This window comes from Musca autumnalis, unplaced genomic scaffold (assembly GCF_047663935.1).
Source record: "Musca autumnalis isolate F117 unplaced genomic scaffold, ASM4766393v1 scaffold_5, whole genome shotgun sequence".
Classification (NCBI taxonomy): domain Eukaryota; kingdom Metazoa; phylum Arthropoda; class Insecta; order Diptera; family Muscidae; genus Musca; species Musca autumnalis.
The window spans coordinates 196,816,446-196,833,476 of NW_027412088.1; the positions used below are offsets into that span (position 1 = coordinate 196,816,446).

At 33.6% G+C, this 17,031-nt stretch overlaps 1 protein-coding gene across 1 annotated transcript; it reads right to left on the minus strand.

The window, feature by feature from the left end:
- Positions 1-9,794: 9,794 nt before the first annotated feature.
- On the minus strand, positions 9,795-16,971 carry link. Its single transcript, XM_073990808.1, has 2 exons — positions 16,520-16,971; positions 9,795-11,342 (listed from the first exon to the last, which is right to left on the minus strand). Exons 1-2 carry the CDS (start codon positions 16,529-16,531, stop codon positions 9,795-9,797), a joined length of 1,560 nt encoding a protein of 519 aa, XP_073846909.1. The 5' UTR covers positions 16,532-16,971.
- Between the last annotated feature and the right edge of the window lie 60 nt (positions 16,972-17,031).

Sequence of the window (17,031 nt, forward strand, 5' to 3'; positions counted from 1 at the left end):
GGTTGTCTGACAACAACTTTTCTATACGAAAAGGTTGTCTGACAACAACTTTTCTATACGAAAAGGTTGTCTGACAACAACTTTTCTATACGAAAAGGTTGTCTGACAACAACTTTTCTATACGAAAAGGTTGTCTGACAACAACTTTTCTATACGAAAAGGTTGTCTGACAACAACTTTTCTATACGAAAAGGTTGTCTGACAACAACTTTTCTATACGAAAAGGTTGTCTGACAACAACTTTTCTATACGAAAAGGTTGTCTGACAACAACTTTTCTATACGAAAAGGTTGTCTGACAACAACTTTTCTATACGAAAAGGTTGTCTGACAACAACTTTTCTATACGAAAAGGTTGTCTGACAACAACTTTTCTATACGAAAAGGTTGTCTGACAACAACTTTTCTATACGAAAAGGTTGTCTGACAACAACTTTTCTATACGAAAAGGTTGTCTGACAACAACTTTTCTATACGAAAAGGTTGTCTGACAACAACTTTTCTATACGAAAAGGTTGTCTGACAACAACTTTTCTATACGAAAAGGTTGTCTGACAACAACTTTTCTATACGAAAAGGTTGACTGACAACAACTTTTCTATACGAAAAGGTTGTCTGACAACAACTTTTCTATACGAAAAGGTTGTCTGACAACAACTTTTCTATACGAAAAGGTTGTCTGACAACAACTTTTCTATACGAAAAGGTTGTCTGACAACAACTTTTCTATACGAAAAGGTTGTCTGACAACAACTTTTCTATACGAAAAGGTTGTCTGACAACAACTTTTCTATACGAAAAGGTTGTCTGACAACAACTTTTCTATACGAAAAGGTTGTCTGACAACAACTTTTCTATACGAAAAGGTTGTCTGACAACAACTTTTCTATACGAAAAGGTTGTCTGACAACAACTTTTCTATACGAAAAGGTTGTCTGACAACAACTTTTCTATACGAAAAGGTTGTCTGACAACAACTTTTCTATACGAAAAGGTTGTCTGACAACAACTTTTCTATACGAAAAGGTTGTCTGACAACAACTTTTCTATACGAAAAGGTTGTCTGACAACAACTTTTCTATACGAAAAGGTTGTCTGACAACAACTTTTCTATGCGAAAAGGTTGTCTGACAACAACTTTTCTATACGAAAAGGTTGTCTGACAACAACTTTTCTATGCGAAAAGGTTGTCTGACAACAACTTTTCTATACGAAAAGGTTGTCTGACAACAACTTTTCTATACGAAAAGGTTGTCTGACAACAACTTTTCTATACGAAATGGTTGTCTGACAACAACTTTTCTATACGAAAAGGTTGTCTGACAACAACTTTTCTATACGAAAAGGTTGTCTGACAACAACTTTTCTATACGAAAAGGTTGTCTGACAACAACTTTTCTATACGAAAAGGTTGTCTGACAATAACTTTTCTATACGAAAAGGTTGTCTGACAATAACTTTTCTATACGAAAAGGTTGTCTGACAACAACTTTTCTATACGAAAAGGTTGTCTGACAATAACTTTTCTATACGAAAAGGTTGTCTGACAACAACTTTTCTATACGAAAAGGTTGTCTGACAACAACTTTTCTATACGAAAAGGTTGTCTGACAACAACTTTTCTATACGAAAAGGTTGTCTGACAACAACTTTTCTATACGAAACGGTTGTCTGACAACAACTTTTCTATACGAAAAGGTTGTCTGACAACAACTTTTCTATACGAAAAGGTTGTCTGACAACAACTTTTCTATACGAAAAGGTTGTCTGACAACAACTTTTCTATACGAAAAGGTTGTCTGACAACAACTTTTCTATACGAAACGGTTGTCTGACAACAACTTTTCTATACGAAAAGGTTGTCTGACAACAACTTTTCTATACGAAAAGGTTGTCTGACAACAACTTTTCTATACGAAAAGGTTGTCTGACAACAACTTTTCTATACGAAAAGGTTGTCTGACAACAACTTTTCTATACGAAAAGGTTGTCTGACAACAACTTTTCTATACGAAAAGGTTGTCTGACAACAACTTTTCTATACGAAAAGGTTGTCTGACAACAACTTTTCGATACGAAAAGGTTGTCTGACAACAACTTTTCGATACGAAAAGGTTGTCTGACAACAACTTTTCGATACGAAAAGGTTGTCTGACAACAACTTTTCGATACGAAAAGGTTGTCTGACAACAACTTTTCGATACGAAAAGGTTGTCTGACAACAACTTTTCGATACGAAAAGGTTGTCTGACAACAACTTTTCGATACGAAAAGGTTGTCTGACAACAACTTTTCGATACGAAAAGGTTGTCTGACAACAACTTTTCGATACGAAAAGGTTGTCTGACAACAACTTTTCGATACGAAAAGGTTGTCTGACAACAACTTTTCGATACGAAAAGGTTGTCTGACAACAACTTTTCGATACGAAAAGGTTGTCTGACAACAACTTTTCGATACGAAAAGGTTGTCTGACAACAACTTTTCGATACGAAAAGGTTGTCTGACAACAACTTTTCGATACGAAAAGGTTGTCTGACAACAACTTTTCGATACGAAAAGGTTGTCTGACAACAACTTTTCGATACGAAAAGGTTGTCTGACAACAACTTTTCGATACGAAAAGGTTGTCTGACAACAACTTTTCGATACGAAAAGGTTGTCTGACAACAACTTTTCTATACGAAAAGGTTGTCTGACAACAACTTTTCTATACGAAAAGGTTGTCTGACAACAACTTTTCTATACGAAAAGGTTGTCTGACAACAACTTTTCTATACGAAAAGGTTGTCTGACAACAACTTTTCTATACGAAAAGGTTGTCTGACAACAACTTTTCTATACGAAAAGGTTGTCTGACAACAACTTTTCTATACGAAAAGGTTGTCTGACAACAACTTTTCTATACGAAAAGGTTGTCTGACAACAACTTTTCTATACGAAAAGGTTGTCTGACAACAACTTTTCTATACGAAAAGGTTGTCTGACAACAACTTTTCTATACGAAAAGGTTGTCTGACAACAACTTTTCTATACGAAAAGGTTGTCTGACAACAACTTTTCTATACGAAAAGGTTGTCTGACAACAACTTTTCTATACGAAAAGGTTGTCTGACAACAACTTTTCTATACGAAAAGGTTGTCTGACAACAACTTTTCTATACGAAAAGGTTGTCTGACAACAACTTTTCTATACGAAAAGGTTGTCTGACAACAACTTTTCTATACGAAAAGGTTGTCTGACAACAACTTTTCTATACGAAAAGGTTGTCTGACAACAACTTTTCTATACGAAAAGGTTGTCTGACAACAACTTTTCTATACGAAAAGGTTGTCTGACAACAACTTTTCTATACGAAAAGGTTGTCTGACAACAACTTTTCTATACGAAAAGGTTGTCTGACAACAACTTTTCTATACGAAAAGGTTGTCTGACAACAACTTTTCTATACGAAAAGGTTGTCTGACAACAACTTTTCTATACGAAAAGGTTGTCTGACAACAACTTTTCTATACGAAAAGGTTGTCTGACAACAACTTTTCTATACGAAAAGGTTGTCTGACAACAACTTTTCTATACGAAAAGGTTGTCTGACAACAACTTTTCTATACGAAAAGGTTGTCTGACAACAACTTTTCTATACGAAAAGGTTGTCTGACAACAACTTTTCTATACGAAAAGGTTGTCTGACAACAACTTTTCTATACGAAAAGGTTGTCTGACAACAACTTTTCTATACGAAAAGGTTGTCTGACAACAACTTTTCTATACGAAAAGGTTGTCTGACAACAACTTTTCTATACGAAAAGGTTGTCTGACAACAACTTTTCTATACGAAAAGGTTGTCTGACAACAACTTTTCTATACGAAAAGGTTGTCTGACAACAACTTTTCTATACGAAAAGGTTGTCTGACAACAACTTTTCTATACGAAAAGGTTGTCTGACAACAACTTTTCTATACGAAAAGGTTGTCTGACAACAACTTTTCTATACGAAAAGGTTGTCTGACAACAACTTTTCTATACGAAAAGGTTGTCTGACAACAACTTTTCTATACGAAAAGGTTGTCTGACAACAACTTTTCTATACGAAAAGGTTGTCTGACAACGACTTTTCTATACGAAAAGTTGTCTGACAACAACTTTTCTATACGAAAATTTGTCTGACAATAGTTTTTTTTTTCTAGGAAAAACTTTTCTGTAAGAAAAACTATAAAAAATATTTTGTCCCGGTCCACAATAATGCCATAATTTCATGAAATTAGGTGATCGAATATGACAAGTCAAATCCCTTTATAAACAAATTATTTTGTTGTAATTTCCCCAATAACATAAAGAAAGTTTTGACATAACAAATTCAAAATTTTACGATGTCACTACCTGGATAATTGTGCCATGAATACAACCCTTAACAGCAGCATTGGCAATGGTGACGTTTTAACATGACATTTGTACTATTTCCGAACACTTCCTAAACACACCATTTGACAACTGACCACGCGAAGAATTTTTTCATTTCTTTATCAACATTTCTAGAATTAACATCGATTTTTACCTATTTTTCATAATTGATTTAAAAAGAATAAAAATTTACTGTCCAATGCACGCTCATTCGTTTAAAATTAAAACAGAACTTTTGAGTGCTATTTTGTGGACAAAGATTAACGTTTGGAATTAATAAAAGGAACTTGTAGAAACTAACTAAAAACTACTGGAAGTTTTTACACAGTTTCATTTCAACAAAAAGACAATTAAAATAGTATAAAGTATTCGTCAAATTTTTAGATGTAATTTCCATTTTTAATAAATTACATCTGTTGCACCTGACGAAAGATTAAAGTAATATTTAATAACGTGTTGAGATATTTTACAGTCGAAGCATGTTTTGAGGTATTACAACAAATTTTTTGAAAAAAAGACAAACCACGTGGAGATTTTGTTCTTGTCCAATGCACGCTCATTTGTTTAAAACTAAAATCCCAGAACTTTTGAGTGCTATTTTATGGACATAGAGAAAAATATTGGAATTAATAAAAGGAATTTCTGGAAGAAGGACACTGTGTTGTGGTGTTTCTCATTCAGGTTTCATTTCAACAATTGCATGAATGGAAAATTGTTTAAATATTCGCCACATTTTTGGTTGTAATTGATTTTTGTCCCCCCAATTACAATTAATGCACCTGGCGAAAGATTAAACATTTTTTGTAATATTTGATAACGTATTGATGTGTAATATAAATCGAACATTAATATGTTCCGAAATATTACAACAATATGTCGTTTTGTTTTCAGCATGGGAGCACCACGAGCCGGAAAAATCGAATTTATGCATAAAACTCATTTTACACTCGCATTTAAAGACTTTAAATTTTAAAGCCGGGGTTTTGTGAATTACGTCATTTGACAGATATGCTATGGAATTGACAACTTAAATGACGGAAGTCTTATAAAACATGTTAGGCGTAAAAGTCTAGGCATAATCCGAGTTTACCAACTAATCTCGGATCGGGATGATATTTTTTCACAGGTAGATATTTTTGCGCTGATCAACGGAATGTATAATTTTCTGGGGACGGAAGCGGTTATTTATTATCACAAATGGGTATCGTTGGAAAGCTGTTGGAAATACCTATCCAGTGTTCAGGTGACAACCCAAAACCCGATTTTTGGACCCGGGTTTTTCCATAAAACCCTCAAAATGTCGAAATGGGCCCATTATGGGCGTTCGCTTAATGTATGCCAGAATATAGCTCTTTAACCTTTCCAAAATATTGTAATACATTCTCTGGATCCAGAGATATCGCCCTTAGAATCTTGACAACCGGTTTTTGGATATTTAGAGAAAAGTTTATAATTTAAAAGATCATTTTGTTTCCGTTCCCAAGATTTGCACCTGTTCATAGGAGAAAGTCTTAAATCCGTCCGTCCGTCTGTTGAAATCAAGATACAGCTCGCAATTTTCTTTTGGAAAGGGTCTTAAGAAGCACCCTTTCCTTTGGGAAGAATATTATGAAACAGCCTTTCCCTTAGAAAGGGTCTTAAGAAACACCCTTTCCTTTGGAAGAAGTCTTAGGAAGCACCCTTTCCTTTTGAAAAAGTCTTAGGAAGCACCCTTTCCTTCGGAAAAAGTCTTGAGAAGCACCCTTTCCTTTGGAAAGAATATTAAGAAGCAGCCTTTCCCTTAGAAAGGGTCTTAAGAAACACCCTTTCCTTTGGAAAAAGTCTTAGGAAGCACCCTTTCCTTCGGAAAAAGTCTTGAGAAGCACCCTTTCCTTTGGAAAGAATATTAAGAAACAGCCTTTCCATTGGAAAGGGTCTTAAGAAGCAACCTTTCCTTTGGGAAGAATATTATGAAACCGCCTTTCCCTTAGAAAGGGTCTTAAGAAACAGCCTTTCCTTTGGAAAAAGTCTTAGGAAGCACCCTTTCCTTCGGAAAAAGTCTTTAGAAGCACCCTTTACTTTGGAAAGAATATTAAGAAGCAACCTTTCCTTTGGAAAGGGGTCTTAAGGAGCAACCTTTCCATTGGAAAGGGTCTTAAGAAGCACCCTTTTCTTTGGAAAGGGGTCTTAACAAGCACCCTTTCCTTTGGAAAGGGGTCTTAAGAAGCACCCTTGCCTTTGGTAAGGTTTCCTTTGGAAAGGGCGTTAAGGAGCTGACTTTCCTTTGGAAAGGATATTGAGAAGCAGCATTTCCTTTAGAAATGGTCTTAAGAAACACCCTTTCCTTTGGAAAAAGTCTTAGGAAGCAACCTTTCCTTTGAAAAAAGTCTTAGGAAGCACCCTTTCCTTTGAAAACAGCCTTAGGAAGCACCCTTTCCTTTGGAAAGAATATTAAGAAGCAGCCTTTCCCTTAGAAAGGGTCTTAAGAAAAACCCTTTCCTTTGGAAAAAGTCTTAGGAAGCACCCTTTCCTTCGGAAAAAGTCTTGAGAAGCACCCTTTCCATTGGAAAGGGTCTTAAGCAGCAACCTTTCCTTTATAAAGGGGTCTTAAGGAGCACCCTTTCCTTTGGAAGAAGCTTCGGGTCTACGAGTCAAAAAATTGGAGGTGTAGATTCCCAATTCGGAAGAAGTTCAGTGATTGTAAAAGCAAAATCTGTCTAATAATAAAATTCTGGAAGGGAACATCTAAAGAGGCTTGAAAAACATAACATCCACAAAGTTATCCGATCAATGCTGTCGCTGGCAATCTGAATAAAGAAGCTGAGAAACTTCAAATAGGTCTGGTAGACAATAGGCGGACCTAAACCTCCTAATTAAATTTGTCATTCCGTTTGTAACACATCGAAATATTCATCAGAGACCCTATGAAGTATATATATTCTTGATCAGGGTAAAATTCTAAGTCGATATAACCATGTCCGTCTGTCCTTCCGTCTGTTGAAATCAAGATACAGCTCGCAATTTTTAAGATAGAGCTTTGAAATTTGGTATAGAAGTTTCTATTACTCCTAGGATGTTTGGTATTGCGAATGGGCTACATCGTTCCACGTTTTGATATAGCCCCCATAGAACGGTACCACCCGATTTTCGGTATTTTGAAGGTTTTAGCTTCATTATCACACCGAAATGGCTGAAATTTGGTATTAAGTGTTCGTTGGTGGTATAAAACTTTCCCCCAGAATTTTGTTGGTATGGCTGCACTCCTTCATATACATAGCTCCGATAGAGCGGTACCTCCCGATTTTCGGTATTTTGAAGGTTGTGATCTCAATATTACTTCGAAATGGCTGAAATTTCGTATTTATTCTTCGTTGGGGGTACGAAACTTTCCCCCAGAAATTTGTCGGTACAGTTCCACGCCTTCATATAGCCCCCATAGAACGGTACTTCGCGCTTCTCGGTATTTTGAAGATAATGGCCACAATAATCCATTGAAATGGCTGAAATTTGGTATTTAGTCTTCGTTGGGGGGTATTCAACTTTCCACTCTAAATTTGTCGGTATAGGTCCACGCCTCCATATAGCCCCTTTGGAATGGTACCTCCCGATTTTCGGTATTTTGAAGGTTGTGACCTCAATATTCATCCAAAGTGGCTGAAATTTGGTATTTAGTCTTCGTTCGGTTAATAAAACTTTCCCACAGAAATTTGTTGGTACAGGCCCACGCCTCCATATAGCCCCCTTAAAATGGTACCTTCCGATTTTCGGTATTTTGAAGGTTTTGACCTCAATATTCATCCAAAGTGCCTGAAATTTGGGAAAAAAAAACTTTCCCACAGAAATTTGTTGGTACAGGCCCACGCCTTAATACAGCCCCCATAGAACGGTACCATCGGATTTTCGGTATTTTGAAGGTTTTAGCTTCGTTATCAAACCGAAATGGCAGAAATTTGGTACTTAGCCTTCGTTGGGAATATAAAACTTTCCACCAGAATTTTGTTGGTATGGGTCCACGCCTTCATATAGCCCCCATAGAACGGTACCTCCCGTTTTTCGGTATTTTGAAGGTTGTGACCTCAATATTCATACAAATTGGCTGAAAATTGGTATTTAGTCCTGATTTGAGTTATAAAACTTTTCATATGAAATTTGTCGGTATAGGTCCACGCCTTCATATAGCCCCCCCATAGAACGGTACCTCCCGATTTTCCTTTTTTTGAGGGTTGTGTCCACAACAACAAACAGAAATGGCTGAGATTTGGTATTTACTCTACGTTGGAAGTAAAACCCTTTCCAACTGAATTTCGTCGATGTAGGTCCACGTTTCGATATAGCCCCCATAATTGTGAAGGATGTGACGTTAATATCCCTCCAAAATGACTGAAATTTGTTATTTTGTCTTTCATGGACTTGTAAAATGTTCCAGAAAAGAATTATCAGTATAGGTCCACGTCTTCCTATATCCCCCATATAAGCGTACCTCGTGATTTACGGTATTTTTTAGGTTTTAACCACATTATCCTACTGAAATATCTTAAATTTGGTATTTAGTCTTCTTTGAGTCTAAAAACTTTACGCCAGAAATTTGTCGGTATAGATCGACGTTTTGATATAGTCCCCATACCATAGAACGGTATCTCCCGAATTTCCGTATTTTGAAGGTTAGTGATATTGTTCTACCGAAATTGCTGGAATTTGGTATTAAGTCTTTTTCATAAACGAAAGGAAACTAATTGTTCCATTTTACTTTAATACCACTCCTGGTGGAGGTTATAATAAGTTCGGCACCGCCGAACTTAAAGCCGTTCTTACTTGTTCTATATACGAAAAAGTTGCGTTTTCCAGGAAAATTTGCCAATGCGTAAGGTAGCTGTCATCAAGTCAGCTACGACTCCTTTGGCCTAACCTGTTATCCCCTAGCTACAATGATAAGTAATAATGCTGCACCATGTACTGGAACAACCCTTATCGAGACCCAGCAGGTCACATATTAGAAAGGGTTCAAAGGACAAATGTTTGAATACTACCGCTAGGTCAACGTCTCATAAAAACCTGACAAAGTTCACTTATTTTAATATTATTGTCTGAACTTCCAGATTCCTCATCTCGGAAAAAAGTGGCCCTGTTAACTTGTCTACAAGTGGTTTCTCCGTTCGTGTCCTCGATAAAAACCGTGTTCCTCAACATAGTGCTAAAATAGCTACAGACTTAAGTATGCAGGAAGTCTCCTATTTCTGTGATGTTCTGAAAAATAGTTTTCTTCACTATTTAATTGTGAGGTTATGTTGAAAGATAAACTTTTTTTTATAAAAAAAATATTTTTCTTTATTTTCTTAAACTTATACTTAAATTATACCTAAATTCCTACTATAATACTTCCTAAGCTTACTTAACAACTAGGCACAGATGGCAGTTATTTCAAAGTTCCCGCTGAACTTAGCAGCTTCTTGAGGTCCTCATCATTTTCAATGGCTTTTTGAACGGCCAACATAACCTGTGACTCCAGCGGTGAGTTGTGATCATATCCAATGGGGAATCGACTGACTTTATTGGCCAAGGCTAAAAGTTTTGGTTTACTCGCTAAGAAATCTTCAATTTTCTTGGGTGGAATCTTTGTGACGCGGGCCAATTGCTTGACATGGGGTATAAGCATTTTGGGAGTATTTAAATGGACAACATTTGATTCCATCGGAGGAATGGGTGTTGTGGTCGTCGTCGTCGTGGTGGTGGTAGTAGTTGTTGGTTCAGTACTTGACGATTCTTTGCGCAAGGGAACAGGATAATTATATAGAATGCCGCCGTTATTGGATTTCAAGTTTTCCTTTTCCCCTGCAACTTTCTTGCCTTGAATTGTCAAGCGATTCACCTCATTGTATTCCGCATTTTGTTGTTGTTGTTTATTATCCTTATGCCACAAATTATTTAAATGCATAAATTTGGCAATACGTTCCCATAGTCCAGGTTTGTTTTCTTTCAAATCATTTAATTTCTTTATAATTTTGGGAGTTTTACGTGGCTTGACTGTTGTTGTGGTTATCACTTCATCTTCCGGATTGCTTTCATAATCATCAACGGAATCAGCATCACTTACTACCACAAGACCTTCATCATTAATTTTCAGGGGTTCCTCAATATCCGACAAATTTGTTGTTTTGCCATCGTCATAATCCTCGTCATCATCATCTTCATCCTCATTGTCGTTGTCTGAATTATCTGTATAATCGGTGGACTCAATGTAGGCTTTCATTAAAGCCACACCCTGTTCATTGGAGGTTAATTTTTTAATATATTCCAGTGTCTCGTGGGGGCTATTGGCACCCAAAAGTTGTCCCAATTCTGAAATACTTGGTATCTCATCTAGACTCTTGAGGCCCAATTTATTTTGGGCAATATCTAATAATTCCCTTGGGAATTCATCATCCGTAACAAAGGGTACTGTGTCGATTTTAAATTTGTTGACACTCTTCGGTGGTGCACTCTTGGTGGGAGGTTTTGGGGTCGTTGTTGTGGTAGTGGTAGTGGTGGTGGTCGTAGTTGAAGTACTGGATGTTGTGGTGCTAGTAGTAGGGATGGTGGTGCTTGGAGCCTCTGTAGTTGTTGTGCTGCCGCTCCTTGTTGTGCTAGAAGAAGCTTGAAATCTACTCTTTGGCCACGTATTAATGGCAACAATTTGACTTGGCGGTGGTGGTGGAAAAATGTGATAACGTGGAAAATGTTGCCACAAGGGGAACGGTGGTGGTGGTGGCAGTCTCAGTTTTGTGGGATAATTAAGTGAAACATGATTGGGGTGTTGTCCTCCTGCTACTGCAGCTGTTGGAGATGGTTGTACTGGTGGTGGTTGTGCTGCTGCAACCAATTTATCGGTATCCACAATAACTGCACTATCTTGCCCATAGAATTTCGGCACAAAACCATAACGTGCTTCTGATAGTCCCAAAAGCAGCAGGGATACGCATAAAGTCTGAAAGTGGAGAAAAAATTAAAGATAGAATTATTGAAAACGTTGCTGAATTGAAATTTTAATAAAAAAACTATATTTTTAAAAAGAAAAGTTTGCTGAATTGACTTCTTCTTTGGGAAAAGTTTGGTGACTTTTTCTTAGGAAAAAGTTTGCTAAATTCACTATTTCTATAGAAAACTTTTGCTGAATTGAATTTTTTCTTTAGGAAAAGTATGCTGAATTCAATTTTCTATACAAAAAGTTAGATGAATTGAAAGAGTTGGCTGGGCTGAATTTTCTATATAAAAAGTTTGTTAAATTGGAAAACTTTGCCGAATTAACTTTCCATTAGGAAAAGTTTGTTGAATTGCTGAATTGAATTTTTCTATAGAAAAGGTTTGCTGAATTAAAGTTTTCTATAGAAAAAGGTTGCTGAATTAAATTTTTCTTTAGGAAAAGTGTGCTCAATTGAATGTTTTTAAAGTAAAAGTTTGCTGAATTGAATTTTTCTTTGGAAAAGTTTGTTGAGTTGATCTTTTTCATAAAAAAACAGCTGAATTTACTTTTTCTAAGGAAAAAGCTAGCTGAATTGACCTTTTCCAAAGAAAAAGTTCGCTGAATTGACTTTTTTATAGAATTTGCTTAATTGATTTTTTCTTTAAAAAAGTGTGCTGAATTATCTTATTGATTAGGTTAAGTCCGCCGTATTGACTTTTTCTTAGGAAAATTTTGCTGAATTAACTTTCTCGGTAGAAGAATGTTTGCTGAATTGAGTTTTTCTATAGATAAGTTGGCTGAGTTGAATTTTTCTATAGAAAAATTTTGCTGAATTGACTTTTTCTTTAAAAAAAGTTTGCGGAATTGACTATTTCTATTGGAAAAGTTTGCTGAATTGAATTTTTCTATAGAAAACGTTTTTTGAATTGTTTTTCTTTAGGAGAAGTTTGATAAATTAACTTTTTCTTTAGGAGCAGTCCGCTGAATTAAATTTGTCTTAAGGAAAAGTTTGCTGAATTAACTTTTGCGATAGAAGAAGTTTGCTGAATTGCGTTTTTCAATAGAAAAAATTTGCAGAATTGACTTTTTCTTTAGTAAAAGTTTGTTGAATTGAAGTTTTGTATAGAAATAGTTTGCTGAATTTATTTTTCTTTAGGAAAAGTTTGCTGAATTAACTTTTTCTAAATAAAAAGTTTGCAAAATTGACTTTTTCTACAAAATATCTTTGCAGAATTGAGTCTTTCTATAGAAAAAGTTTGCTGAATTGATTTTTTCCTTAGGAAAAGTTTGCTGAATTAACGTTTTCATTAGGATATGTCCGATGAATTGACTTTTTCTTTGGGAAAACTTTGCTGAATTGAGTTTTTTTTAAAGAAAAACATTTGCAGAATTGACTTTTTCTTTAGTAAAAGTTTGCTGAATTAAAGTTTTGTATAGAAAGATTTTTCTGAATTTATTTTTCTTTAGGAAAAGTTTGCTGAATTAACTTTTTCTAAATGAAAAGTTTGCTAAATTGACTTTTATTTAAATATTTTTTCATTTTTTATTTTTAAATATTTAAAAAAAATTGAAATTTTCTACCAAATATGTTTACCTAATAGAGTTGTTCTATAGAAAAATTTGCTAAATTAACTTTTCCATTAGGATAAGTCCGCTGAATTGACTATTTCTTTAGGAAAAGTTCACCGAATTATCTTTTTCGATAGAAGTCGTTTGCTGAATTGAGTATTTCAATAGATAAAGTTTGCTGAATTGATTTTTTCTTTAAGAAAACTTTGCTGAAATAACTTTTTCATTGGGATAAGTCCGCTGAAGTGAATTTTTCTTTTTTAGGAAAAATTTGCTGAATTAGGTCTTTCTCGATAAAAAAAAGTTTGCTGAATTGAATTTTTCTATAGAAAACGTTTCCTGAATTGTTTTTTCATTAGGAAAAGTTTGCTGAATAAACGTTTTCATTAGGATATGTCCGATGAATGGACTTTTTCTTTGGGAAAACTTTGCTGAATTGAGTTTTTCTAAAGAAAAAAATTTGCAGAATTGACTTTTTCTTTAGTAAAAGTTTGCTGAATTAACTTTTTCTAAATGAAAAGTATTCTAAATTGAAATTTTCTACAAAATATGTTTGCTGAATTGAGTTTTTCTATAGAAAATGTTTGCTGAATTGATTTTTTCTTTAGGAAAAGTTTGCTGAATTAACTTTTCCATTAGGATAAGTCCGCTGACTTGACTTTTTTTGGAAAAGCTTGCTGAATTAACTATTTTTTGGCTGAATTAAATTTTTCTAAAGAAAAAGTTGGCTGAATTGACTTTTTTCATAAAAAATGTTAGCTTTCTTTTTTCGATAGAAGTAGTATGCTGAATTGACTTTTTCCTAAGGAAAAGTTTGCTGAATTTGATTGTGCTATATAAAAATATTGCTGAATTGATTTTTGACATAAATAGAGCAATTTTTCTATAGAAAAAGGTTACTGAATTAACTTTTTCTTTAGGAAAAATGTGCTCTATTGAATGTTTTTTAAGTAAAAGTTTGCTGAATTGAATTTATTGACTTTTTCTTTAGGAAATTTTTGCTGAATTAATCTTCTCGGTAGAAGAATGTTTGCTGAATTGAGTTTTTCTATAGATAAGTTGGCTGAGTTGAATTTTTCTATAGAAAACGGTTGCTGAATTGACTATTTCTATTGGAAAAGTTTGCTGAATTGAATTTTTATATAGAAAAAGTTTGCTGAATTGACTTTTTCTATAGAAAAAGTTTGCTAAATTGACTTTTTCTATAGAAAAAGTTTGCTGAATTGACTTTTTCTTTAGGAAAAGTTTGCTGAATTGACTTTTTCTATAGAAAAAGTTGGCTGAATTGACTATTTCTATTGGAAAAGTTTGCTGAATTGAATTTTTCTATAGAAAAAGTCCGCTGAATTAACTTTTTCTTAAGGAAAAGTTTGATAAATTAACTTTTGCGATAGAAGAAGTTTGCTGAACTGAGTTTTTCTATAGAAAAAGTTTGCTGAATTGATTTTTTCTTTCAGAAAAGTTTTCTGAATTAACTTTTCCATTAGTGTAAGTCCGCTGAATTGACTTTTTCTTTAGGAAAATTTTGCTAAATTAACTTTTTCGATAGAAGACGTTTGCTGAATTGATTATTTCAATAGATAAACTTTGCTGAATTGATTTTTCTTTAAAAAAAACTTTGCTGAATTAACTTTTTCATTGGGATAAGTCCGCTGAAGTGAATTTTTCGTTTATTTTAGGAAACATTTTCTGAATTAGCTTTTTCTCGATAGAACAAGTTTGCTGAATTGAATTTTTCTATAGAAAACGTTTCCTGAATTGTTTTTTCGTTAGGATAAGTTTGCTGAATAAACCTTTTCATTAGGATATGTCCGATGAATTGACATTTTCTTTGGGAAAACTTTGCTGAATTGAATTTTTCTAAAGAAAAAAATTTGCAGAATTGACTTTTTCTTTAGTAAAAGTTTGCTAAATTGAAGTTTTGTATAGACAGAGGTTGCTGAATTTATTTTTCTTTAGGAAAAGTTTGCTGAATCAAGTTTCTCTAAATGAAAAGTTTGCTAAATTGACATTTTCTACAAAATATGTTTGCAGAATTGAATTTTTCTATAGAAAAAGTTTGCTCAATTGATATTTTCTTTTGCTGAATTAACTTTTCCATTAGGATAAGTCCGCTGACTTGACTTTTTTTAGGAAAAGTTGGCTGAATTAACTTTTTTGATAGAAGTAGTTTGCTGAATTTACTTTTCCTATAGACAAATTTGCTGAATTAAAATTTTCTAAAGAAAAAGTTGCCTTAATTGATTTTTTTCATAAAAAATGTTAGCTGAATTTCTTTTTTCGATAGAAGAATATGGTGAATTGACTTTTTCCTAAGGAAAATTTTGCTGAATGGACTTTTTCTTTAGAAAAAGGTTTGCTGAATTAACTTTTTCATTAGAAAAATTTTGCTGAATTGACTTTTTCATTAGGAAAAGTTTGCTGAATTTGATTTTGCTATATAAAAATATTGCTGAATTGATTTTTGACATAAAAAGAGCTGGCCGAATTGATCTTTTCTATAGAAAAAATTTGCTGAATTGACTTTTTTATTAGGAAAAGTTTGCTAAATTGATTTTTTCATTAGGAAAAGTTTGCTAAATTGACTTTTCCTTTAGAAAAAGTTTGCTGAATTGACTTTTTTCATAAAAAATGTTTGCTGAATTTCTTTTTTCGATAGAAAAAGTAAGCTGAATTGACTTTTCCTCTAAGGAAAAGTTTGTTGAATGGACTATTTCTTTAGAAAAAAGTTTGCTGAATTATCTTTTTCATTAGAAAAATTTTGCTGAATTGACTTTTTCATTAGAACAAGTTTGCTGAATTTGATTTTGCTGTATAAAAATATTGTTGAATTGATTGTTGACATAAAAAGAGCTGGCCGAATTGATCTTTTCTATAAAAAATTTGCTGAATTAACTTTTTCATTAGGAAAAGTTTGCTAAATTGATTTTTCAATAGGAAAAGTTTGCTGAATTGATTTTTTTTTTTAAAAACATTAGCTGAACTGATTTTTTCTATAGCTGCTGTATCAATTTTTTTCTATAGAAAATGTTTGCTGAATTGAGTGTTTTTCTAGAACAAGTTTGCTGAATTGCCTTTTTCTATAGAAAAAGTTTACTGAACTGATTTTTTTCATAGAAAAATGTTCTAATTTTACTTTTTCGATAAAAGAAATTTGTTGAATTGAGTTTTTCTATGGAAAAAGACTGCTGATTGAAATTTTTATAGGAAAGGTTTTGAAAGGTTTGCTGAATTGAAGAGTCTATGGAAGAAGACAATTTAACTAAATTGGCTTTTTCCATAGAAAAAGTTAACTGAATTCTTCAATAGTAAAAGTTTGCCGAATTAATTTTTTAATAGAAAAATTTGACTGAATTCGCTTTTTTAGTGGTAAAAAGTTGCTGAATTGACTTTTTCAATACAAAAAGTTCGTTGAACTGAAAATTACATTTTGAAATTATTTTCTGAATTCACTTTGATATAGAAAGAACACTTTTGCTGATTTATTTTTTTTTTACAAAAAATATTGCTGAATTGTTTTCATGTACCGAATTTAAAAATTTTACACAATATATTTTTAGAAGATTTTTATTTTTCAATGTTTTTGAAGAAGTAAATTTTAAAATATTTTTTTTATATTCACTTATATTTACCTTTATAAACATTTCGTTCACTTCCTCCCCAAACACTCTTTACAAATTTCACCGCAATTCCTCTCCTGTTTTATTTTTAGTAATTGATTAATTTTCTTTTTTTCGAATATTTTCCGTTCTTAGAACATCTCTATTCGTCTTTGTCGGCTGTTGAAGGACTACTGAATATTTCCGTCTAACAAAATTTGTTAAGGCTACCTTAAGCCATGCTTTTTCTATTTTCAGGCGTCAACGTTGGCGGCCTGTCTGTCCGCCTGATTGCCTACCAGACAGACGGACAGCCATACAGATCAATAGATTGACGACGGCAGCCCTCACACATAATGACCTGAATTAGGGTTGTGCCCTATGGCAAACCGTTTCTTTTTCTTTGTCGAAGTTTTTATTAATGAACTTCATTTTCTTTCTCTTGCACACCCACTCTACCACTAGATTGTGGATTGCCCTCTCCCGTTTCCACTTCTTGGGTATTCCTTTGAATTTTCTTAGAAGAAAATTCTTTCCAATTTAAC